The 26,456-nt window shown below is 33.6% G+C and overlaps 3 protein-coding genes across 8 annotated transcripts; 2 read left to right on the top strand and 1 right to left on the bottom strand.

Moving 5' to 3' along the window:
* The first annotated feature begins 3,639 nt into the window (after window positions 1–3,639).
* Window positions 3,640–17,785, top strand: LOC138943413 (uncharacterized). Of its 2 annotated transcripts, XR_011448475.1 has the most exons (11): window positions 3,640–5,325; window positions 5,928–6,140; window positions 10,659–10,891; window positions 11,012–11,223; window positions 11,828–12,042; window positions 12,473–12,676; window positions 12,763–12,879; window positions 13,002–13,286; window positions 13,360–13,846; window positions 14,725–15,191; window positions 16,237–16,324. XR_011448475.1 is itself a non-coding variant. In XM_070314262.1 (10 exons), exons 1-10 carry the CDS (start codon window positions 5,217–5,219, stop codon window positions 16,634–16,636), a joined length of 2,475 nt encoding a protein of 824 aa, XP_070170363.1. In that variant the 5' UTR covers window positions 5,085–5,216; the 3' UTR covers window positions 16,637–17,785. The 2 variants fall into 2 exon arrangements, 1 of the variants encoding a protein (XP_070170363.1); XM_070314262.1 differs by lacking the exon at window positions 14,725–15,191 and having other exon boundaries at window positions 5,085–5,325; window positions 16,237–17,785.
* On the bottom strand, window positions 17,539–21,678 carry LOC138943415 (putative serine protease F56F10.1). Of its 5 annotated transcripts, none has more exons than XM_070314267.1 (11): window positions 21,594–21,674; window positions 21,380–21,511; window positions 20,510–20,644; window positions 19,961–20,211; window positions 19,648–19,829; window positions 19,332–19,567; window positions 19,129–19,264; window positions 18,742–19,058; window positions 18,505–18,637; window positions 18,245–18,414; window positions 17,539–18,169 (listed from the first exon to the last, which is right to left on the bottom strand). In XM_070314267.1, exons 4-11 carry the CDS (start codon window positions 20,174–20,176, stop codon window positions 18,057–18,059), a joined length of 1,503 nt encoding a protein of 500 aa, XP_070170368.1. In that variant the 5' UTR covers window positions 20,177–20,211; window positions 20,510–20,644; window positions 21,380–21,511; window positions 21,594–21,674; the 3' UTR covers window positions 17,539–18,056. The 5 variants fall into 5 exon arrangements, with proteins under 5 accessions (XP_070170368.1, XP_070170366.1, XP_070170369.1 ...); XM_070314265.1 differs by having other exon boundaries at window positions 21,228–21,511; XM_070314268.1 differs by having other exon boundaries at window positions 20,998–21,511.
* On the top strand, window positions 21,052–25,919 carry LOC138943414 (solute carrier family 53 member 1). The gene is made up of 10 exons (XM_070314264.1): window positions 21,052–21,543; window positions 21,644–21,741; window positions 21,885–22,038; window positions 22,128–22,372; window positions 22,647–22,908; window positions 22,991–23,358; window positions 23,444–23,786; window positions 24,005–24,174; window positions 24,277–24,410; window positions 24,482–25,919. The coding sequence occupies exons 2-10, from the start codon at window positions 21,673–21,675 to the stop codon at window positions 24,741–24,743; spliced, it is 2,007 nt and encodes a 668-aa protein (XP_070170365.1). The 5' UTR covers window positions 21,052–21,543; window positions 21,644–21,672; the 3' UTR covers window positions 24,744–25,919.
* Window positions 25,920–26,456: the final 537 nt, after the last annotated feature.

The following is a 26,456-nucleotide window of genomic DNA, read 5'->3' on the forward strand; positions in this document are numbered from 1 at the left end:
AAGCAGTGGTATCAACGCAGAGTACTCATTTAACGCGAACGGCCGATAGAGATCGATGACATATGGATTTTTATCCACGATGTTTCGGGGAGGCAAGTGACCTGCTTCCACGTGTCCTTGACCGAGCAGGCCCAGCAATGCTGGTACAAGAAATGCCATGCCGAAGCGCATCGGTGGGGGCAGTGCACCGTTAACTCTGAACCTGTTACCGGCTTATAAAAGCGCCCGCGGCCTTCCCAATCTCGCGCGCATTCCTCGTACAGACTCTCCAGACTTCTGTTTGTCCTTGGACCTGCATCGAACGGATTTACCCCGTTTTTTCTACGATCAGTTCCGAAAATACCTTCATCTTTACACACGATATATGATGCCACTTCTATTATCGTTATCTATCTTATTACCGTTATTTAGCTTATTTTAACTGTAAATTCCTCTTTATTTCTTTTTTTATCATAGATTAAATTAGGAAAAATATTTGATTTATTTTACGCGAGATGGAATGCTAATTTTTTTTGTACGACGTCAGTGAAATCCATCGACTCCAAGATAGTTACTGCGCTCATAGCGAACCATTCACATATACGGTACCTCGTGTATTTTCCTATATTATGTACGTGTGCATGCTTAGATCTGTGCTTTTTTCACTGGCAAAATATCCGAGCAATAATGAATGGCTCGTATTCAATACATGCTATGTATAGGTATTATTTATTCACGCGGAATGTGTTTTCTACTTTTGCGGTCGATTATCTCAAGAATGAGGTAACCGATTCTTCTTCTATCGCTTCTCGATTAAATATGCCAACCACAGAACAGATCAAATACTTATCGTATGCTGCTTAGAAATTCGGATTTTTCCACTATCAAGGAAAAAATATTTGTCAAAAAAAAAAACTTACATTATAAACATTTTCTTCTTATCTTTCTTTTTTAAAATGAATAACTTTTATATTTTTTTATTTGTATTTTTATGAGGCCTTTTCTCTTTGCATATGCTAGTTCTAGAAATATATTTTCTTAAAATATAATGAGTCAAGTGCGAATATTAGCTATTTAAAATTGAAAATATTTTGGAAATTTTCATACTTTGAAAAAAATTCACACATATTACAAATTTATTAATAAATTCTAAGCAAGATAGTTTGATTCGTTAAATAGAATGAAACACAATCAATATGATATAAATTATTGTTAGTATAAATGAAATATTATCTTAATCTTCTTTCTTTTTAAAAAAGACCTCGAAATTTATTATTGCTCCAATAATTAAGTTTAACTGTCCTTTCATCTTCGTTTAAAAGTAGAATTAGAATCAGAGAAAAAGTAAAGTAAACCGTGAACCGACCCTATTTCTATTTCGTCAGAAAGTCATGCAATTAACTCATGATTGAATAAAATGCGCTCACTTCCGGAAATGCACAACGTCGTTCCTACTCTTACAATTAGTAATACAATTTCTGCATCTGTGTTCTCATGCGAAACGTATCGAAGTGAAAGAGCCATAGTTAGAAAGAATCGTTCGCGATGAGATCTCACGGCCACGCTCCGTGAGCTCGATGACAGACCGATTTGGTCCAGGATCAGGAGAAGTGGCTCCGTGACGTGGGCGGAAATAGGTCGCGGCGTGGATTACGAGTACACAATATCGACACGCCCCGACAATCACGAGGACTGTCTCTTCGTGACGTAAAATAAGGAAAACGCGAAAAAGAAAAACGAAGAGAAATGCTCTTATTATCACCAAATCATCTACATATATACAATACAAATTATTATAAATTATAAAAAATAATGTTATATTTTTTAACCTTTTATTTTTAAAGCAGATTCTTAAAAAAAAAAATTAAAAATTGTCGATAAATAAAATGGCATAAATATGAAATATGTATAAGTTCGGGAATTGAATTTTTGTTCGCAGTCAAAATATCACACATTGTCAGACTTTTTCTCTCTTTCTCTCTTTTCGTTTCTCTTTTGCATATATGATCAATATACGCACATAATGTTTTAGATGTATTTAAACGACGTTGTTACTGGAACAAAATTATGGGTCACGGGGTTCTCGACCGATTAGAGTATAAAGAAACAGACTGAGTGAAACTGTCTTGACCAGAAAGATGGAACATAATGAAACTATTTATGAATTTCGGTCTCCATATTAAAATCGTTAATGATTTCTTAATCTAAATATTTTCAAGCACTCGATTCTGTCTTCGCATGATAATATTGCTAATTATCATCAATCTTTAAAAAATTTGTATATATATATATTGTGTGTATTTATAAAAATCTGAAAGTTGCTAGCATTAGAATATTCAAAAATTTTATTGAATATTTATATCGAAAATAATAATGTAGGTTTAACCATTCGATAAAGTAGAATCTTGCACATAATGTCTCGAGGCAAAGGGAAATATCGTGTAACAAATTGAAGACGTAATGGCCGCGGCATTTCTTGCACAGAATAATAATTATTATATATTCGCGGATGTCTTTTTGTCGTCGTTTTGAGGATTGCGAGGCAAACGTGGGCGCGAGCAACATTTGTGCGAAATTACTCGATTGCCTACCCAAGACAATCGTAATAGTTTCTCTCGTGATCCACCGACCACGAGAGCAAGTTGCCACTTGCGCAGCTGTCCGTGAACTTGACTTTTCAAACGCGTGCTTTTCGTTCGCCTTCCACGATAAGTGCACGATAATTTCATAGAGAGCTCATTTGCGATCAAGCTTGATTTGCGGTTAATGACGTCGCCACAAGGGAGATGTATAAAAAGTAGAAAATTTTAAATCAGATATAAACTCTATACTTATCGGTAGAATATTATCTGTTTTTCAACTTTTTAAGAATTTATAAATGGCATTTTGGCGAAAGTAAGATTATACATTTTCTTTTTCGGTACTTAATAGAGAAAAAAAATTCCTGATTGCATTAAATCGTGCAACGTATATTTCAATAGACGCAAGAAAAGGGAGAGAGGAGGAAAAAGAGTCTTCTATTATTATTATTAATATTATTATTATTATTATTATTATTATTATTATTATTATATAAAAACGGTTATATGAACTTAGCAATTTTACGGGCGAATATATTTTTATTGCATTGTTGATTTTTATTAATATTCTTTCATCATAACAGTAATATGGCATACAAGGATATATGTAGAGAACGATTAGTAGTATATGTATGTCGACGTAGTATACTTAGCATCGATGATCAAACTGGGAAAGTCGTACATGGTCGGAATTTAACATTGAAAAATAATGGAATAGTCATATAGACATGACGTAAGCAAATAATTTGCAAGCTTTATGGACGTCACATCTTACGATATTGCATATAATAGAAAATAAAACAGTGCCACTCCTTCGTCGAAATAAAATATATTGCACCTCTCTCTCTTTCTTTCTCTCTCTCTCTCTCTTTCTCTCTCTCTCTCTTTCTCTATCATTTATTTAAAATAATCTTTTTACTACTTTTATATATTTGGACAAAATATATTTTGAATATTCTAATCAATTTTTTATTATTAATAATTTTGACATCTTGATCTTCATATTATGTTTATCATTCTCTTGACTCGAGTTATATATATTTCTTCGAATATTCTCTGAAGTTCCCTTAATTATTGTATAAAACTAATGTACTCTTTATAAATATTAATTTATAATTTATGTATTATAATATAATATTATATTATTATAAGAAATTAATTCATAAATATTTGAATATTGAATTAATTTTTGGAATAAATAATTCAATCTTAGAATAAAAAACACAATATTGTATATGATTATGATTATTTGCGGCGGAAGTATGTGGGCAATTGGACTATTTTCCGTATTTCTCGTTATACGATATTGACGGAAACGATATGCTAACATAAAAATCATTCGCGTTTGCGTGTATAAGAAATAACTGTAAATTATGAGATAAGCACGGCACATGCTAACATACGTATACGTCTTGTGGGAACGTGCGTGGACTTTCATGGGGGCGCTAGCCAGTATGTAGGTTTAGGTCGAGAATGCATTGATTATCGTTTTATGTGTCAAATCTACGCCTACTTGATAGAATCATGATTGCTTCGTTAAGGTAATCGCACAAAAGAGATGGAATGCACGCGTCGATGAATATTTTAATTCTTCAAGCTACGATGTATATGAGAATAACATACATGTATATTTAATTAGAATATTTGTAATAAAAGCAAATTTTTTTTTTATCTTAAATTTAAAAAATTATAGCATTATTTATCTTAATTTATTATAAAAAGAATAAATCTAGACAATCCATTAGTGTGATAATGCTAATTGGACAATCACTGGCTGACCTGCAATCGATTGTGCAACTTGACACTTTCCTATTTCTTTAACGGCCACTAAACTTTCTTCTACAGACGGACACGGAATACAATTAAGCCTAAAGATTAACCTTCCTACATAAACCTGAACGCTATTTCCCAATGCTTATTATCAGGCTATCTTGGAGATGCGCTCGATGTACATATATGGTATATGAACGGACTTTCAGACAATCCTTTGTTCGTTCACCGGTCTTCTGCATACGACGCGCTTACCGTATTGTCTGTGCATCTCTCAATTGTTTCACGCAAGATTCCGCGAGATACTTTGGGGCCGTGGTAACAGATTGCATGCAGAAATACGTCGAGGTATCTCAAAACAACGCGACCACGAAGAATATATTACATATGCATGAGAAATTCATTAACACATTGTGTTTCTGACGTTGCGTACTTCCAAGTAATCGAGAAATATTTTGCAATGATAATTAAATTAGATATCCCGTCTACACATCTTGTATATAATACTTTTTGTTATTTTCTCCTAATACAGATATTTATAGATTGCTTATCGAATGACATTTAAGTAGACAATGATGTAAAGTGACCGTCGAATAAAAAGCACCGATCTAAATCATTGGATGATTTATTTACGAAGGAAGCCAAGTATTATTAGCCTACATAAAACTCTCACAACGCGCTCACTTCTATTATAAAGAAGAATGAATCTCTTATTGGTCACTAAATTGGATTCTGATTAGACACAATTAAGACAAGTACCAAGACATCGGCGTATTAACGCCAATAAAATTCTCACGTTACGGTACAGTAAAACTACCGCAAGGCCAACAACTTGTTCGCGAATGCACGGCATTTACTGCACACACAAAACTTGGCGACCACGTTGCGATGCTCGTTGTCTGCATCTGCGTGCGGTGGCCGACCTTCCTTTTATCGGACAGATATGGCAATGAGTTACAGAAATTTTCTCACAGAGAATTATCATTGCGTCGTCGAGGTATGCGCTCCGCGTGAAAAAAGAAATAAAGCTAACACGTCGCATGCACATAAATGCATGAATTTTCAGTATAATCATTTGTCACATCCCTTTCTGCTTTGTAATCACGCTGTTCTTATGTTCAAATCAACGATTAATATATTTCAATCGTGCGTGATGTAATCTCATGTCTTTTATTATAATGTGTTCATTAAGCAAAACTTTAACCGAGCACTTTGTATCAGAAAGAAAACTGAAGTAATCAGTGTGAATATTTTGCTAGAAAAGAAATAATAATTTATAATAATTATTGGTATAAAATTAATGTCAACTTTATACTTATTATTTATTTTTTTCGTTAATCAAAACGTTACGCGTTAAAAATATGGAGAAGATTTTTCAACTTTTGGTGCTTATTATTTTGGAGGATTTTATTATGCATTTGAAAATGAGGAAGTTCGCGAAACGCTATCGTCCCTCTTTATATTTAATCTCACAGAATTTATTCACGGCAATCGTTGCGTGAAAAAGTTTAATTATCTCCCGACACACGTACGGAAATAGCCGACATCGCATCAATTTTAACACGCACGATGATCAATTGTATTAATTATTCGTCGCAGTTCTGAACGTGGCTGGCGGTAAGGCTCCCATGCAGTCCAGCAGCGCGGAGGGCGGAATTCCGCAACGTGCCGTTGACGGAAGCAGCGGTCAGATTTACACGCCGCAAACCTGCACCCTAACGAGGCCCGAGCGTAGACCATGGTGGTACGTGAACCTGTTGGAACCGTATATGGTTCAGCTGGTGCGACTGGACTTTGGCAAACCTTGCTGCGGTAAGTAATACCGTATATTTCGCCGTGCTTCGCCGCTTGCGAGAATTTACTGTTTTGTCCAATAAAAGAGTTTTCGCAAATTATAGGAAATATTTTTAAACTCCGTTCGTCGTATTCAACATTTAACATGCTTATTTAATGCGTAAAAATATTTATGATTTTAAATAAATTTAAACATATTATAAGCGAACAATCTTGGCTAATCCGTTTAAAGAAAAAAAAAAGATTTAATTTATAAAATATTTTTTATATCCTCTACATATATATAATAATAGATTTAAACACATATTGAAGATACAATGATCGATGTGTTAATATTAAGAAATTTTAATGCTGGACGAAGCGATGGCTAAGAGAACGATCAGTTGGGAAATTAATATTCGCGGTCTTTAATTAAGGATTCGCTCTGTTTCTATTTATAGCTATAGGACAAATCGATGGTTTCTTTTCAGTCAGAGACAATTCGCAACAGAATTAAAAGATCTATTATTGAGCGTATGAAAAAAATGGTAAACGATTGTATGAAAGAGATTATTCGATGACAACGATAATTGAACATTTGTCTATATAATGATTTTATGAGTTTATCAAATCGTATATAGCCTCTGTTTCTTACGATATCCTTTTTGAGGATATTGAAACCGATTACGATATTACGATATTATGTCTCTTCGATGGAATTGATAAAAAATCGATTAAAAACGGCGGTCAAAATGCTATTCGCGCATTGTAATTTGCTACAAAATGATAATGTTTTGTAATGAACGTTGTTGCTGATAAACGCGGTCGAGATAAAGTCTCTCATTATGAATTTTAATGCGAGGCTTATTGTTGAGATAGAATTCCCGCGATACCGTAAATATCTTGTCCGTCATCCGGTACTTTCGTTTCCATGACGCGTTTTCTCGACTTTCTATCGATAAATAAGCATCACCGGTAATTACATGAAGTAATTCCTGCCGGCGAGATGAATTTACGATTGCGTTGTTCAGCGCAGAAGTGAGTGCGAATGCAAAACAAGCTGAGCATGAAGCCTGACGTTATCCATCTCTGCACGAAACATGATAGATCAGACATAAATTATAAGTGAGCAATTTATTTTTATGTGATATCTACTTGAAAATCATATAAGTATAAATCTATAGATGACACTAATAGCAGTGCTGCATCTCTCCCTTTCTGCTTTCTTTTAGTTCTTGAAACTTATCTTTTGTTTAAAAAACGATATAATTTAAAATCTTACACATAGTTCTTTGATAGATAGATTAAATTAAACTCTCCACTAAATTATTTAATTAAACTACTTAATGTTACACTAGCTATTCGCGTTTTGGGGCCGCGATAAATCTCGACGCGATCTATTCTCGAAGAAATTGTTGCTTCAACGACTGCTCGATCTGAAATTATGATTGTGGACGATAAATCGCCTGAGGCTAGAGCCGGTGATGCTTTCGATAGTTAAAGTAAATCGCTCGAGAGTCTTGTCCACGGATGATGGAGTCGCGGAAAAATCATGTTTCACAAGCGAGCCGTTAAATTCGCACTTCCTTCCCTTTTCTCCAACCCGGTCGAAGGCCCGGGGCCCGGGCTTGCATGCGAGATCGTTTAGAAATTCTTTCACGATGAAAGTGAGAGTCTTTTCACTTTCAATTGTTAGAAAATCATCGCGATACGTCTCCCGCAATACGCGCCGCATATATTTTTCAGCAGCGTTTTATTAAGAAACGCGAACTCTATCATCAATCAACTGAAAATTACCGCGGATATTCAACTTCAAAACTAATCGCATCCCATCATTTTGACAACTTCCTTCTTTTAAAAGTAAATTCAATAGTTATTTTAATAATATCTGTTGATGCATTATGCGTACAATAATGTATGAAAAAATATGTATAATATTTATACATAATTAAATATTTAATTACAAATATACAGAAAGAAAAGGGTTTTTGATTTGATCGCAACGTTAAAGGCCCGAAACTTTCGCTAAAATTCGAGAAAATTTTGGAAATTCTGATTTTCTTCTTCATTAATTGATCTCTTTTAAACGATGTTTAAAAACTCGTGTTGTCATTTCGAAAGTTTATTCGCTTCATGTCGTCTAGTTGAACGAGGGGAAACTTTCACCGTTAAACGACTCATAATAATGGCATTGTCGACACACTGAAGACACATGTTATTCGCGCAAACGGGACAGGAACGTTTCATTGCATTTCTTGGAAAAACTAGCGGTTGTTCCTTTCACAGTAAAAACATTTCCATCCTTTGGCTTCTCTTATCCGGTAGATTAACAAGATCCCGCTTAATTACGTATCTGAAAGGGATAAAGATAACTTTGAATAATCATCACGCGAGCCAAGTGAACATCTAATACCGTATTAATCTCGGTGTAATCGTAGTGGATTGTTAACGACTTCCGTGTCGTTCACGCAAATTCCGCCGGATAATCCGCATAATCTCTCGAGGAAATGAATTATTCAAGTGTGATAATTTTGACGATTGGCTTTTGTATGCTCGCGGATAGATATGCGCGGGCTGCATAGAGAACAATGACCGGTATAACGTGGCCCATCTCAAGCAGCTGTTTAGTTACGGCCCAGCACCGACGAGATATTTGACGATAATTCTTGTGCCGACTTCAGCCGGCCACGTATAATTAAATAGACAGCGCTATACAATTCGATTCCTCTACGCGAAAGAGCAACTTTCACGTTATGCCTCAGCGGCAAAAAAGAATTGAATCCTTCAATTTTGATAATAAATTTCTTGTACACCTTTTGTGCATTATTGACGCTCATGTATGTCTCTACATTGTCATTCGCTACATATATAATATAAGCTACATATATTTATGAAATTAAATTAAATAATATCGGAATATACGACGCTTCTTATAGGTGTATCTGAGTGACGCTCTTTCTTTCTTTAAAAATTTTAAAATATTAATATTTTTTAAGCGATTAAGATGCAAAAAGTTTTGCTGAATTAAGTGTTATCGATACAAATAAAAAAACAAAACTTTATGCATTTTAGCAAAAAATAGTTTCTTGATTAAGTTTTGATTTACTTTTCTATTAAATTTTAACCAAAAAAAAAAAATTAAAATTGAGATCCTGAAAAAATTTTGACGATCAATGTACATCTATAATACGAAATGCCATAGTGAAGAATAGAGCTGGATAAAATGTATGATCAAATTAATAATTAATGGGCGTGATTAGCAATCAATAATCATGATTAATAAGATAGCGTTTTTTATGCGTTTTTATGCGTTTTAGACGCACGGACTTTTTTTCGCTTCTTTGCCATGCGTGACACTTGGCGAAAAACACGATAGTTCCTTAATTTGTTCCCGATGTTAGAGTTTCTCTTTTATCTTACATTGCTCCCTCCTCGCTTATGCGCTACATGTTCACGCACTCATTAGAGGCGAGAATAGCGGCTCGCACGTGCAATAAGAAAGTTTTGTACGTACGTGCCGCGTGTACGTATCTTTTAATGCGAGTTTTATCGAACGAGAGACTGTCGCGCTAGTTCAAATCTGTATTCATGATTACAGGAACAAAACATGAAAAGTCAGTAATTGCGCGATTTACAACTATAAACAGGCAGACGGACGGTTGTCCATAGTCGGTCATAGTCGGGATATTTTCTGGGTCAGAAGATATAGCGTTCGCGCGCCGGATTGCACGAGATGATTTTATCTGCTCAAATACTACAATATATTTATGATAGCCGTTGCGCGCGTGAAATCTACCCTTTAAATTAAACTATAAATAAAAGTCTTTATCAAACCAATGGTTCTCGATTTACGTTACTTCGAGTAAATAACAGTGTGATTAAAATCTATTTTGACGGTATAAAAGTACGATATCTCTTTCATCCGGTTTCTATAACATATCTTATTATTTCTACCTATAGATTGTCATTGGAACACATAAAAAATAGAATTCAATTAAAAAATGAAAGCAGATGTAAAATTAATTATACCTAATTAATTGAAATCTCACGCTTTGGTTACTTTTAAGGCTAATTTTATTAAAGTTTTATTTATCTGAGATTAGATGTTCCAATATAATTGTATTAAAAAAGATAGAATTGTATATAATTACAAGATAAGAAAAGATCATATAAGTATAAAAATACGTTGGTAGCAGTTTATCTTAAGCTTATGCACAGAATGAGATAAAGATGAATTTATCATTTATTAATTAATGACTATAGATATATAGGTATATATATAGACATTTAAATAGAAAACTATGACACGAATAACAAGTAACGAAATAAAACTAGAACTATAATTTGTATATCATCACCATCACTATAGCCACTATCACCACCATACACATAAGCTGTGCTCTCCCTTACACAATATTATTTGAAAGTCGTATTTCATTTAGAGAGAAGTTAATTTGCGACGATATCTTTTATAACATTTAAAATACTCGATAAAATAAAAATGCTACAATTAAAGTTGACGATGAGGTTTAACAAGTAAATCGTTAATCGATCTAGGCGATGATGTTCCCGGCACTATCATCGTTCGAGTCGGTAATAATCGACCAGATTTAGGAACGAATCCCATTTGCAACCGATTCACCGGAACTCTAGAGGAAGGTCAGCCCCTTTTCTTACCTTGCAATCCGCCGATGCCCGGTGCTTTTGTCTCGGTGCATCTAGAAACTGCATCGTCCAGCGATATTCTCGTGCAGCTGTCTTTGTGCGAGGCGTTCGTCTACACCGATCAGGTATATTCACAGCAATTGTATAATAAAACAATTAAAAGTACAATTCAGAATCTGAAAAGAAATCCATTTTTCTCTCTTCTTTCGTACAATGGCGATTTATTGTATGAAAAATAAATTCAGGCCTTGCCGATCGAAAGATGTCCTCAATTCCGGGATCAGCCACCAGGATCAACGGCAACTTACAATGGCAAGTGTTACATATTTTACAATCGTCACCCGCTGATATTTAGAGAGGCTTTGGCCTTCTGTCGCGCACGAGGCGGCACCCTCGTGGACGAGAGCAATCCTGCTCTACAAGGATTCATCTCGTGGGAGTTATGGAGACGGCACAGGTAACACGACGCAAATCATTTAAAAGGATTAGTCATTTTAAAAAAGTATATTATAAAATATTATTTTTTCAAGAAACATATAAAGATACATTTAGTAATTAATAGAACTAGCTGTTATGGAAATATTTTTATTATAAACTCGTTTTTTAGAACTTTCGGGACATAAAGCCATTTTTTAAATCAATATATTGTATGCATAATCGATCATTATCGAATAGTTTAAAATATACTCTCTTTTATTATATTTACACATTGAAGAGTAAATTTGTAATGGTTTATGAATAAAGTTTAATTTTTAAATGTGTATATTTATGAAGCATTAATTACTGAACATTTAACTAATGAAAACATTGATGTGTAACAAATTCAATAATTAATTATTTGAACAATTTATATATAACTAATATAGAGAAAATCTATAAAAATATGTCATAATATGCGCGTATATAAATCAAGAGTTAAAAAATTTCTTATTTATTAATAATAATATGTTAGAGAATATACCATTTTTCGTAGAAAATAAAAGGTTAAATAAAATAATTAAATAAATAATTAAAAGTAAATTTGAGAAATAATAAGAAATTTCATTTGATCTTCGATAAAGGAGCGACACATCCAGTCAATATTGGATGGGCGCAGTTAGGGATCAGAAAGATCGGACGTTGTGGAGGTGGACCGGAAGCGGCGAGGAAGTATCCGTTTCGTTCTGGAGCTTACCGCAGGGCACTGAAGAGGACTGTGCTCGGTATGACGGCAGCAGAGGTTGGCTTTGGTCTGATACACCTTGCACAGCGCGACTTAATTTCATCTGTCAGCATCGTAAGTATCATCTTTCTTGCGATACGTTCACAGTCTTACATACCATATATCTTTTAAGCTATGCTTTAGATTTTATATCTATGTCTAATCAAATGATAAAACCATGCAATGTACACGATAAAAGCTTTTTTTGTAGCATTTGATTTTAAAATAACATATATTACATGAAAATCCAAAATGATGAAGCTCGTATATCGAGAAATAGAAAATTCTAGTGGAGGAACTTTAGTTGTAATTTTTTGTTTGATTAAATTTTCATAAAATACAAATCTTTTTTTTTTAAATTCATATTTCTTGTTTGTGTTTAAATTCTTTTACCAATCCATTGTTATTTACATTCAATATTTCACTATTAAGCTTACATATATTATTTTATTAAAAATGATTTTTGTTGATTAAGATAATAAAAATATTGTTTTGCTCTTTTTAGAACCACAAGCTTGTGGCAGACCCGAACAGCCGCCGAACTCCACAATGGCGGTAACTACCACGTCAAACAGCACTCCCGGCAATGTATACGAAGTCGGGGCATCGGTGGAATACAGTTGTAACGTGGGTAGCCTTTTGATTGGACCAGCGACTCGTACTTGCCTCGACACTGGTTTCTACAACGAGTTTCCGCCAGTGTGCAAAAGTAAGGAACATGACTGTTATACAACCGTACTGAGACGAAATCATTGCGAACGTGACTCACAGCGTAATGCGCTCTGGTCGTTTTAGGTATTGAATGCGGTTATCCTGCAAGCATAAAACACGGTGGATATACGCTTATCAATAATACCGTCAATTATCTCAGCCAAGTACTTTACTCCTGCGAGGAGGGATACGAGATGACTGGTAAGCATTATCGAGTTAATTGCAACTCGATATCCTTAATGCACAGTGTGTTCAAAAGAGACTTAGCGAACGTCTTATATACAAAAAAAAAACATTTATAAGGTTAATTTTTGTAATCGCAGGACGCGCCCGATTGACTTGTGATATCGACGAACGTTGGAATGGACCACCGCCGCGATGTGAGCCGATTCTTTGCGACCCACCAGCTATAGTCGCGCACAGTTATATCCAAATAGATGAGATCGATGAGAGTGAAAGTGTCCCGTTAAAGAATAACTTCAATCGAAGTCTGTTAGTTGGTAGCATCGTCACCTACACGTGCGAGAAGGGTTATCGGCTTGTTGGTTTCCGACAAATACTCTGCTTAACTACCGGATTATACGATCATGTCGCACCCACTTGCATAGGTACTTAATTTTATAATGAAGATAATGATATACGATATAATGTATATTTAATATACGAACTCTTTCCTATCAGAGGAATCACGGACAACCGTGAGCACTTCTACCCGAGCAACGATACGGTCGTCAACACCGAAAGTTCGGCCGTACCTCACCCCAAGAATTAGGACCACGACGAGCGCGGCAACAACCACTACTAGCACAACTTCCTTGCCAACTAGAAGAGTGCCTAATACCGCGGAACTTCCAGCTACAGTGAGGGAGACTATCTCGAAGAGACCGAGCGTTAGCCTAAACAAACCCACCTTACCTTCATCGGTACTCAACGACGCCGGTAGCGATCATCCGCAAGACAACGAAATCTCCGGAAGTGGTGTGGATCATGCTCAAGCGGGAATCGGCGCAGGCGTACCGGAACCTTCTGGACCCTTCCGAGTAGACGAGCAGCCTAGCGGCGCTCATCAGGCCAAGTTGAATCTAGGTGCCGTGATCGCTCTAGGAGTGTTCGGTGGCTTTGTGTTCCTCGCCGCGGTGATCACAACAGTGGTGATACTCATACGCAGGTAAAAAATAATGTCTTATCTAGCCATCTTGAGTGATGATCCAATTTCGAGGATTATTGCCCGCGCCTTCACTTCCGTGAATCTTTACTGTCTCTAATGATATAACGCACTTTGATATACATAGACGATGTTCGACCGGATTGTACATTGTAATGCTTACTTTGTATTTGTTTGATCTATTTTCTATCTTCTATTCGTTTACCACTCTATCTTTTTCCTAACTTGTAATACGTACATACATGTTGCATTGTATTTCTCCTCTCATAGAGGATGATTTCGCTTGTACGATGGAGTCGCGTGTACATGTTTCTTAAATAATAAATTTTCTAACATCCCGCAATACTATCGTGGATAAAATCGTGCAGAAATAACAGTATGCCCTTTTCGCCCCTTCATTCATTGATCATAAGCTTCCTGTAATTTAGCCCAAACTTACTTTAAACATTGATTATGCTTTGCAAGGAGATGTACCTTTTCCTTGATTGATCTGTAATAATTTTATTTAATTTATTATTGTTCATTAAACCAATGGTTCTCAACGTGAATCTTCGTGAATCATGGCTACTCAAAGATCTACGGTATGTTTTGTATATACATATAAGTGAAGTAAAAGACCAAATATCAAAAGTCATTTTAAATTTTTTAACGAAGTAGCAAAAATTTTCTTTGCCAATTAACAATGACTACGAGAGCCAATGATTAAAATAAAAATTATTCGGAAAGCGGCCATGACTGAAGGAAAAGTTGAGAAACACTGGTGTAAACACATTGCAAGACCTAACATATAATGTAAGAGAGATGCGCGCGAGTCCCGTAGATTGTCTTGTTCGCCACGACGACGATTAACACTGAGTCCATTTATGCGTTGCGGTGGTTAGCGGCAACGGCAGCGTCAGAGGAAGGCGCCGCAGGGGGCTCGGTGGGGTTGGTGCGCTGAGGGGTGGCGGTAGTGGTGGCCTTGGGAGGGGCGACACCGGAATGCCCTCGCGTTGGTATACGCTACTCGCGCTGCCCTTCCCCGACCAGCACCTGGGGCGCCGCGACCTCACGGCTCGCCGCGGTAGCGATCATCCTTATTCCTTCAGCCTGTCGGCGGCTCATCGTGCCGGCTACTTCTCGAATCCCTCTCTGTAGACTGCCATCGCTGCCCCTCCCTCTCGCCTCCGCTGTTGAAAAAGAGAAAGAGAGAGAGAAAAAAAGAGAAAGAATCGCTCCCTTAACAAAGCCCGCAACCACTACTACCACCCCAACCCTCCACGCAACCATCGCCCACCAACACATCAACCATCGTCACGTACCACCACCAACTACCACGCGCCACCCTTCGCGAGTGATACTAGTCAAGGTAAACGAGAGCAAGGTTTCTACTGAGCACTTTCTTTTAGCGATAGCTCGTTTTGCTATCACGTCGCATCACGTCACATCACGCCTACGGAATAGAAGATTCCTTTATAGTGCGTTGCACGCACGCGGACGCACCATAATTACACCCCATTCCGACAGAAAAAAAATCTTGTCGCGTATTCAAGGATTCTAGAAAGTAGTCATATGTTTTAAACATGAAAGTTCCCATAAATATGATTTAATAAAATCTAAAATAATGTTTAAAAAAATTGAAAAGTTAAAATGTATATAATTTAAAATTAAGTAAATAAATTCTAAATACTTTTACAGTGCTTCATAGTCTATTGTATTCTCTGGAAAACGATTTTATTTTTTTTAGTTTCATTTTGATGATTTATAAGATGAGACAAAATTGACTACGATCTAGAAATATTGAATATCGAACTGCACAAAGTAATAGCGGCAGAATATAGTTGTGTACATATTGTATTCCTTTTTTTTTTCTCGCCTGCACCCTAACTATATTATCATTTCTTTAAAATTGCGTTAGTATATTAGTTGTTGTATATAGTATATAACGCAGATATCTGCGTTATATATTATCGCTCGATATTCACGAATTTTTCAATATATCTATTAGAATTGTTATATATAGTACTCATTCTCTTTTCTGCTTGTTTGTCTCCATCCTTTTGTCAGCAAATTGGAAATTGCTTCATATATGGTATATACATATTTCGAGTTTTTACTTGTATTTAATATATAAAAGTGCACTCTCTCAGGCGGATTAATACTTAGTTTTATTCATTAATAGAACGTGCAAACTTATGCTTAAAAAATGCATGCCAGTGTGAGCTATATATGTGAATGGATAATGAATCTCATACGAAAGATCGGATCGATTATATTTTTATTACACATAACGCTTTGCCTATCTATGTGTGCCTACATATGTTTAGTGCTATCGATAGGAATTAATGTAATTAAAATCTGATAATTCGACATCTAAAAAAAAGTTATTAATGCATTCATTTATCTTTATTTAGAAACCACGGAAGAAGCAGTAAACACTATCGTCATCGTGCATCGCCCGATTGTAACACCGTTGCCAGTTTCGATAGCAGTTCCTCGGAAAGTCGAGGAGGTCTGAATCGTTATTATCGTCAAGCCTGGGAGAATTTGCACGAGACCGCCGGTCACAAGACCAGCCATCCGCCGCTTCGTCGTAAGGAGACCCTGGATGAACCAGGATACCGAGAGAACTTTCGCGGTAGCAATAACACCGAGCGCGACGGCTCGGAATTAGTCGTCAGTGATGTCGCCGCCTACCCATCAAGTAAGCACGCTAGCATCTCCGATAAGAAGCGTCATCATCATCACCATCATCATCACCACGGCAACGCGACACCTGATTGGAGACAATCGCAGTCCCATCACCGATATTAAACGGAAGGTAAAACTATAAAACACTTTATCATTGAAACGTATTCTCTACATCATTATTTGCGATTATGTAAATAATGATTTGTAGAAGATGTAGAGAGACTGTAGTGAACATTTTCATAACTCTATTGCGGGTCAAAAGATCTTCCTCAAATAAGGGAGCACAGTGAATCTTCCACTAACAAGTTGTGCTTAGATAACGTAATTGAAAACAAAAATAGCTGGAATAGATCCTACATATATTGTTCTATTATGTTATAAATGTTATTTATATCATCATTCTATTTTATATATATGCGAAATGTGTAAATATTATATACATTGTAACTTAAAGAGTAAGAACGATGGATTGTTACTCATCGTAAGGAAGGTAGTATAACCTGGTCAGGAGATATGCCAAAAAGCACAAAAGTAATATAAAATAACGCGATCAAACGGACATATAGTAATTTAACGCTTAAAGATAAATTATTATAAGATTGAAGATTTATGTGTAATTTCTTACATATTTGAAAAGATTTGTCTAACGAAAAATCGGATTGGCAAAATTTATATCTATATTGTGGGTACCTTGGCCTCACTTTAAACGGATTACTGTTTCCAGAAAAATGGAATACTGTATGTATGAGTATCATTAAGGAAAGGCCGATGTTATCCATTTAGGAGTAAAATAAATATTGTAATAACTATTGTGCATGTCTATGCAACTAAACGCGAGGACACGAAGACATATTTAACTATGTATTTGCCTATATATAATGCCTCGTGGATCGCTGTTACCTCCAATATATGCTACTTTCTCTACCGAGAATTTGTATTATATAATACGTAATATTTAATTATAGTTATTATTTATGGAATATATATCTATCAAGTTATTGAATTAATATATAATTAAGAAATAATACAATTTGTATCTTTTTATTGATTGATTGAGACAATCATATGCGGTATGACATTGTACATGCATTTCCATGATTCTATTTATCACAATAAATTATGATAGTGCCATTTGGGGCAAACTTGTTTAACTTATTGAAAAAGCATTTTTGTCACTCAAACATGGTACATAATAAATAATATTAGCACGTATTCGTATATTATATGTATGCGAATATTATTAGATTTAATATCACATTGTATAAGAATTTAGAGAGAAAATAAACATATTTATATGAATACATATACATATTATATATATATATATATATATGTGTGTGTGTGTGTAAATGTTTTTCATTTTACATGAGAAAAGTAACAAAAATAATAAAAGAAAAAAAAATTTCGCGATATTAATAATCATTTAAAACATTTTGAGAAATTTGATATTTTTCTTAATCATTTGTATGTTTATATGTTATATATTGTTTATCATTATCACATATGTAATGTGTATGTATCATACGATGATATGTGTGTATTCTCATGAATTTTTTAACCATTGTTTGATTAAATCTTTTATTTGTATTCTAGCTTTCTTCAACTGAGGCATATCATTTTCTGATGAAGGATACATATCCGCACAATGTGCGGTGCCTTAAAAAAATTTAATAAATTAAATAATGCACCTACATGTACATATAATGATTATCTATAATATATTATATTTACCATTGATATAGATAGCAGGTGCTTGCGGATTGGAGGATGTTGTAATACCTAGTACATGCCAAGGATCAACAGAACCATGTACAAATACTACATTTGTCACTTGTAGATTTAAAGCACCATATAAAATATTCGTTCGAGTGACACCAGATTTCAATAAATCTATATCATATCTGCAAGAGAAATAATTTTCTTTGTTGTTTCAACTTTTTAATTTTTTATGTGAATTACACTCGAAATATAATTTAAATGAAAAAACAAACCTAGGTCCAAAAATATCAATGCATTGCTGTATAAAAAATTTTGCTGGAAAGGTATCACTGAACAAGTTAGGCTTCGCAGTTGAAGTTTGATAGAATCCAAACTCTGTACAAGTCTGATACATCCATTGACGCCCTACAAATATCATTTATGATTTGTGTAGCATTATATAAACATAGTTTGCAATAATGAAATAATTTAAAAATTAAATTTATATGTAACGAATTTAAATATGTTACCTCCTTCTGCTTGTTCACCAACCCAAGTGATATTTCGAAGCTCGCGAATCATTTTGCCATATCTATAATCCAAACACTTCTCTTTACTGGCATTTAACATCATGTTGCTTATGTAAGCCAGTCTATCGATAGGTATTCCTATCTTCTCATCTACTAATATATCACATACAGTTTCAATAGTGATATTAGCAGTTTGGGAGCTTTGACGATTATCTTTATTATATTGTACAATGCCAGCAAAGTTACTCGCTAATGTTTCATACAGATTGGAAATATCCATTCTTTTTGTATGTCCAGGATCAATTGGGTCACATAATCTGTGAAATATGATTTATATGAGAAAATAGTACATTTTACACTTTATCAGCATTCTGTATCTTTACTCACTTGAATCTTTTCTCTATTTTCTGTTGACCAGCGACATGATGCAATAATATATTTAATTCTCTGTAAGCTTCTGCTATTGTGTCAATACATTTTTGAGAATAATCTTTCAGAACATTTGCAACAACAACAAAATATTCTGCAATACAAAAAACCATTTGTATATACATATATCTAAAATAATACTAGAGTTAAAATTATATTACCTTGAAAATCTATCTGCGCTAGCAATGGTCCACTGGTAGACACAGCTCCATATACCAAGTGAGGATATTTAGCACGCATCCAAGCAGCTAAAGATCCACCATATGATCCTCCAAATACAATCCATTTTGTCTCATTTGAAAATTTGTATCCAATATTAATATTTTGAATAAAGTATGCTAAATCTGCTAATGCTTGCTGCGAGCTTAAATATATTAAATTTTTTACGCTGAGATCCCTGCAAATATATTTGCAATATAATGTAAATTTCTAAAAAAATAATTTTCTCTTGCATTTAATTATTTATATTCTACATACAGTGTAGGATGACTTTTTCCATAATAACGATGTTCTAGATAAAAACACATTGCCCCAAACTCTTTGGCATATTCAATCCATTGACCTTCTACCATCCATTTAGCATTTGCTATACCTTCGGCTCCGATCATTAAAAATATTGGACCATTTGGTTTATAAAAATTGGAGTTGACAAAATATTTCTATTCAGAAGTAACAAATCAATGCAATCAACTGTAATCCTCTTAAAATTTACTTGAAGAGATAATAAAACTTAATGTAAACTGGCAAGTGTGAAATACAAGGTAATGAAATCTTTTATTATATATAGTACCTGCTTCCAAACACGAGCATCAACTGGATTAAAATGATCTAAATGTTGCGTGAACCATTGTTCCTCAGGAAGCACATATGTTTTAGAGGATAAAATTGGCTCTCCTAAATTACCATATTTGCTCCGACCTCTCAAAAAAGTACGCCATGCTGTACTGATATTTACGATATTTAAAATAATTGGTAATAACAGTAGAAACTGCATATTAAAATGCATTTGAGTTATTTCTATTGTCCAGTATGGAAGCAATTCTGAAAGGAAAGATACAAGTATTAATTATGTCATTGTTAATGTTTTAGTTGAAAAAAATGTATCCTTTTTTTAAATTAATATATAAATGCAAACTTTATATTTGCTATTATTTATATAGATATAAATTTCTCACATCTCTTTGACAGATATTTTAATAAATGCAATACAAAAGTAGACTCGTGCAAAGAAAGATAAGTTATACAAATAAATAGATAGTTATAAAAATAAAGCATGTATATAAAATATTTCTTTAAAATAATTGAGAGAGAGTTTAGCCATTTATAGCAATAAAGTTACCTTTATGGTTGTAAAATATCAGTTAGACTCTCTCTGTTACACACTGCAGCAAAAAGATTGAAACACTTCTTGCGATAAACTTTGCCGTGCCGGAGAACGTACTGATGATATAAACACAAACAACTGTTCAAGAACCTGCGCAGTTTAAATATTTTGTATTTGTAACAAAGAAAACATATTTCAAGAGGAAATAATAAGAAATGGAGTATATATTCTTTTTGAAACAAGGGGAAATTCCACAATAAGGACATTGATCTCGACGATTTTACAATTCATAATACGGATATTACTATAGATAATAGGACACGATAGTATATATATATATAAATATATAATTGATAATATATATATCGTCCCTTTTAGAATCTCTATCTTTTTCGCTGATCTGTTGTATCATATTTTGACAAAGGAAACGAAAAAAAAAATATATATATATATAAATAATTCAGAATTATATAAAAATACATTAAAAGATTATTATCATATACGCCGTATAGCTGATGATTAATCCAATGTGTATATCTAATTTTTGCATGCTTTTATATTATCCTCGCTACAGAAACATTGCTGCAGCGAGCTGTAAAAACCGAGAATGATAAGATTTCGAGTTTCGAGTACTACGTATGTAAATTGCATGTGACATTCTCTTGAGTGGCCTCATGAGCGATCATATGACAAATCGATCGGCGAGAAATATAATTATTATAATTGTCTGTACGCGCGAGAAGTCCCCGCGTGATTTTCCAAGAACTCCGGTTAACTCAATCAGCGACTTGGTTAATGGAACTCGTGATAAGACGGGTTAGAGAAATTCACTTGGCAGTCGCAGATTACTCTCGCTGGCGAATGCCAAATAATTTTATCTCTTACGGTCGCTTAAATATTTATCACGCCAAACAGTAGCATTTGATAAAGCGTTTGATCTGCCGCAGCCGACAAAGTGCCTCGACTTGTTATAAACGTCATTTATAACCTTCCTCAGGATCTAGATCGAAGCAAGTACTAAGCAAGTTTCAAAGCTCATCAGTTTCTAGGTACGCATTTTGTGTATTGATGATTTCTCTTATTATTTAGTATTTGTTACCTTAAGTTTCGTGTGTATAATATTATTCTCATATCTTTTTTTTTTTACAGATTAGTGCAACTACTGTGCATAAGTCAACATGAAGTTTGCAGAACATTTATCTGCACACATTACGCCAGAGTGGCGTAAGCAATATATTAGCTATGAGGTATAATTTAAATACAGATATTTTAAATTAATGCTGCGATTAATAAAGCGATAAATGCACTTGTGAAGCAAACTTGTCAAAATCAAATCTTGGGTATTACTACTACATAGACTTGTTTCTAAATATTTTTTTTGATTTTGTAGGAAATGAAAGCTATGCTTTATACAGCAGTGGAAGAGGCACCCTCGGATGAAAGCGTAGAACCAGAAGTGATATCGCGTCATTTTGCCTCATTTGATGAAGTATTTTTTACATTCTGTGATCGTGAATTAAAAAAGATAAATACATTTTACTCAGGTAAGTTTTTTTTGCTCTAATACTGTTTTTCATAATTTTGCGACTTTTCTATGAATAATTATATTAATTATTGTTTATTTACATTCTAGAAAAATTGGCAGAAGCCACACGCAAATATGCAGCACTGCAAAGTGAATTGAAAACTGCATTGGAGCTGCAACAAGGAAGTGGAAAGAACAAAGGAAAGGCCAATGTGAAACCAGTTTTGTCTACCAGAAAGCTTAGGGATCTAAAACTTGCATTTTCTGAATTTTATCTTTCTTTAATCCTTCTTCAGAACTATCAAAACCTTAATCATACTGGATTTCGCAAGATTCTCAAGAAACATGACAAGGTATTTGTATTGCAATATTTGCATGTTTTTTGTAATTTAATACTTATTAGTCACAGCTTGTGTAATTTCAGAGACTACATATCTCAATATTATTACCATTTTTTCCTATAGTTGAAAAATAATGGTGCAAGAAACAGCTGCTATATATATGATATAATAGCTATATTCCCCCTGTATTACTCAAGTAAAAGCCAGTAATTGTCTAATGATTTGTGCTTTTATTATATAGTGTTCAAGTCCTAAATTCTTCATAATGCATTAAAAATATTTTTAGTTACTATCGGTCGATGCTGGTTCAAAATGGAGGGTTGAATGTGTAGAGACATCACATTTTTACACGTCCAAAGATATAGACAAATTAATACAAGAAACAGAAGCCACAGTAACAAATGACCTTGAAGGTGGTGATCGGCAGCGGGCAATGAAACGTCTTCGGGTACCACCGCTTGGCGAGCATCAAAGTCCATGGACTACTTTCAAAGTTGGTTTATTTTCCGGTAGTTTCATTGTTCTATCTATTGCAGTCGTCCTTTCAGGTATTGTACATAACATTTATTATATTATAAAAGAGTTACCATGTATTTACAGTTTCACTATTAAAAATCTCCTTATTTTCAGCAATCTTCCATGATAGTGGAGAGAATTTGAAGATTGCATTTAGACTATATCGAGGCCCATTCCTTATTATCGAGTTTTTATTCCTTATTGGAATTAACGTCTATGGATGGAGATCTTCTGGTGTCAATCACGTTTTGATATTCGAGTTGGATCCACGAAATCACCTTTCGGAGCAGCATCTCATGGAATTAGCCGCTGTCCTCGGAGTTGTCTGGACGCTTAGCCTATTAAGTTTTTTATATAGCGCAAGTTTAAGCATTCCACCGTACATAAATCCATTAGTACTTGTCTGCATCATGCTGACGTTTCTATTAAATCCAATTAAGATTTTTCGCCATGAAGCTCGTTTCTGGCTGTTGAAGATCATAGTAAGTACAATTCGTGCAACATTGCTTCTCTCTCTCATTATATGAATAACAAACATTGAATATAGTCTTTTGTGCGTTATTTTAGGGACGCGTTTTAATATCACCGTTTGCATACGTCAATTTTGCTGATTTCTGGTTGGCAGATCAATTCAACAGTTTGGCGACTGCATTCTTGGACTTTCATTTTTTAATATGCTTCTATATTACGAACGGTGATTGGTTAGAAGCAGGCGACACTACGCAATGTATGTCTGGCTCTCTCGTTATCAGACCTATCGTAAATTGCTTACCCGCGTGGTTTCGCTTCGCGCAATGTGTTCGTCGATACCGAGACTCCAAAGAAGCTTTCCCGCATTTAGTGAACGCTGGAAAGTATTCTACAACTTTTCTCATCGTTGCAGCTAATACTTTATATACTTATTATGCAGGTAAATTTCATTTGCCTTAAAATTTTTAAAAAATGTATGTTTGTACAAATATACATATATATATGAACTTTAATTTGAAGAGAATTTAAATATGATTTTTATACAAAATGATTGTGTGTTTATAATTTTATCAAAATTTTTATTTAAATTTTCTTTAAATTTTAAAGTTCTTAATTATTTGTAAAATTAATATAGAAACGATGTGTACATACTTTCAGTGGAATATAAAAGTCAATGGGAGAATCCATGGTTATGGTTATGGATATGTAGTTGCCTTATTAATTCGATATATTCATACACATGGGATCTCAAGATGGATTGGGGCCTTTTAGACAGTAACGCCGGCGAAAATCGTTTTCTGCGCGAGGAAGTGGTTTATTCGGCATCTGTAAGTAAAATGTATATTAAACATATTTGACTGCAATGAAAAAATCATTAATTTTTTATATAATTTGCTATTTATATATTTTATATTTTATATATATTTCAGTGGTTTTATTACTTTGCAATAATCGAAGATTTTATACTACGTTTTGTATGGATTGCAAGCTTTGTTCTCGTTGAATGCAAATACATTTCTAGCGACTTAATGACATCCATTGTGGCACCTCTTGAGGTCTTTAGGTAAATATACTTTTTGAATTTATTTGAAAATTTCTTTGCATCTTTCTATTTTATCATAAAACTGTTTTTAGACGATTTGTATGGAATTTTTTCCGTTTGGAAAACGAACATTTAAATAACTGTGGTAAATTCCGTGCCGTACGCGATATCTCGATAGCACCAATAGAAAGTTCTGATCAGACGCAAATTCTACGTATGATGGATGAGGAAAATGGTGTACTTAATAGAGGCAAGCGTAAAAGCGGTGGTAAAAAACAGAACAATGCGAAGGAGGAAAAACGAGCATTGCTTAAAGAAGAAACCATAGATATCGATATATCGAATGCAAGTTGAATATAGCTCAAAATTTTTGTACAATATTATTTTTAATTTGCTGCAATTGCAGACTGCTATTAGAAACGTCTGAAATTTAGTATTTAGGTAGGGAAGATAAATCACAATTTCGTAAATAACATGTATTTGATTTTGCTACAATATAGATGATTATCAAATGCTTCAGTTTAATATTATGAGTTTGAAACTCTTAAGCCTCAGTGCCTTTCATATTACTGTCACATAAAATATTTCACGGTAAATTAAAATAACACAAAATATCCTAGCATCTGCACTGAGTCTTCCAATACAAAGAGTTGTAGCTCGGATTAACTTTATAAATTGTATAGTTTACAGGCACATACTAAGATGGGTTATACTCACAAATGAATCACATGAAACATACTTTGCATGCTTTATGAGTTATCGAGGAGAAAAATTTTGTTTGCGAATGATTTTATTGACTATATTGCTACTAAATTTTTTCTAAAAATGCTATTTTTTAGTAATAATTTTAATTGATGTTATAAATATAAATATTTCTACGAATGTAAAAAAATAGACTATTGATCCATCATATAGTCTGATGTTATCACGCTATTAAGATAAATGACACTTAATATATAGACTAATATTAAAGGCTGTTTTTTTATACGTATTGAACATACAGTACTTACGTCATATGTATCGCAGTTTATTGGATTATATAAATTATTTTCTGGCAGCAAGAGCAGAGTAGATGTACATATCAAATTCAATATTTAATTTACCAATCCTTTGTATTATTTGGATAATACTATTTTGTATAAAATAATATTACAATTAATCTATTTTATAGAAATATTTTATGAAATAATATTCAGTTATTAAATACTTAAATACATATATATTTACTAATAAGAAAAAAAGTCGCGCAGATATAATATATTATATTTATATTATATTTATTATTTAAAATTTTTGGTATATATGTATATATATAACTTACTATATAAATATTAATTATATTTATACAAATACGTGCCACAAAATAAGTTAATAATTCATTACATTAGAATAATGGAGACTGTATATCCTAATATACAACCCGACTTTATTTGTCGGTAAAACTGTGCTTATATTTGTCAAACATTATTTTAAGCATATCATATATATTACTGTCGTAATAATATTATGTTACAATAGAGATAAAAGTAGTCGAAGAAAGACTGTGACTTTTTTGACAAAAATTTTTGTTTGTTAAGAAATTGAATTTTTATGTTATATATGTATAAGTTATTTAGATATGAGTTTTCCATATATATTTATTTCCTTTCTTGTACTTATTCATTATGTATGTTTATCTATGTAAGCGATACTTAATGAATAAAAATGTGTTTCTAGGTAAATTTTATACCCGGAACATTAGATCTTGTCTTCCAATAATTATGATTTTATATGAATTTTAAAATGTAATAATAAAATTAATAATTTTTAAATCTCAAAATTAAGGTTGTGATATATGAATATTAAATATTTGTATATATTTTACATATAATTTTTGACATTATGAAGTAATTAATAGTGATAGAAGTATAATATACATGCAAATATATTATTCATTCATTATACTGCTATATATATAATAAATTACACACATCTTTTAATGTAAAGATATATACATATCAACAAATCAGGAAATATAGTTGTTTTTCGCGCCAAATTTGCGCGCAGCAAACAACAGGTTTGTTCTTT

Source organism: Polyergus mexicanus, unplaced genomic scaffold, assembly GCF_030449975.1.
Source record: "Polyergus mexicanus isolate NDT 795.1 unplaced genomic scaffold, iyPolMexi1.0 SCAF_26, whole genome shotgun sequence".
NCBI lineage: Eukaryota > Metazoa > Arthropoda > Insecta > Hymenoptera > Formicidae > Polyergus > Polyergus mexicanus.

Coding starts and splice junctions, on each gene's coding strand:
- LOC138943413 (XM_070314262.1), top strand. CDS start 5,217: ATGCTCGTTGTCTGCATCTGCGTGCGGTGGCCGACCTTCCTTTTATCG. Junction 12,677..12,762: donor GTTTCCGCCAGTGTGCAAAA/GTAAGGAACATG, acceptor TGGTCGTTTTAG/GTATTGAATGCGGTTATCCT. Junction 12,880..13,001: donor GGAGGGATACGAGATGACTG/GTAAGCATTATC, acceptor TTGTAATCGCAG/GACGCGCCCGATTGACTTGT.
- LOC138943415 (XM_070314269.1), bottom strand. CDS start 20,176: ATGCATTTTAATATGCAGTTTCTACTGTTATTACCAATTATTTTAAAT. Junction 19,830..19,960: donor ATGCTCGTGTTTGGAAGCAG/GTACTATATATA, acceptor ACTTCTGAATAG/AAATATTTTGTCAACTCCAA. Junction 18,170..18,244: donor ACCTGCTATCTATATCAATG/GTAAATATAATA, acceptor AATTTTTTTAAG/GCACCGCACATTGTGCGGAT.
- LOC138943414 (XM_070314264.1), top strand. CDS start 21,673: ATGAAGTTTGCAGAACATTTATCTGCACACATTACGCCAGAGTGGCGT. Junction 22,373..22,646: donor TTCTCAAGAAACATGACAAG/GTATTTGTATTG, acceptor AAATATTTTTAG/TTACTATCGGTCGATGCTGG. Junction 22,909..22,990: donor TATTGCAGTCGTCCTTTCAG/GTATTGTACATA, acceptor CCTTATTTTCAG/CAATCTTCCATGATAGTGGA.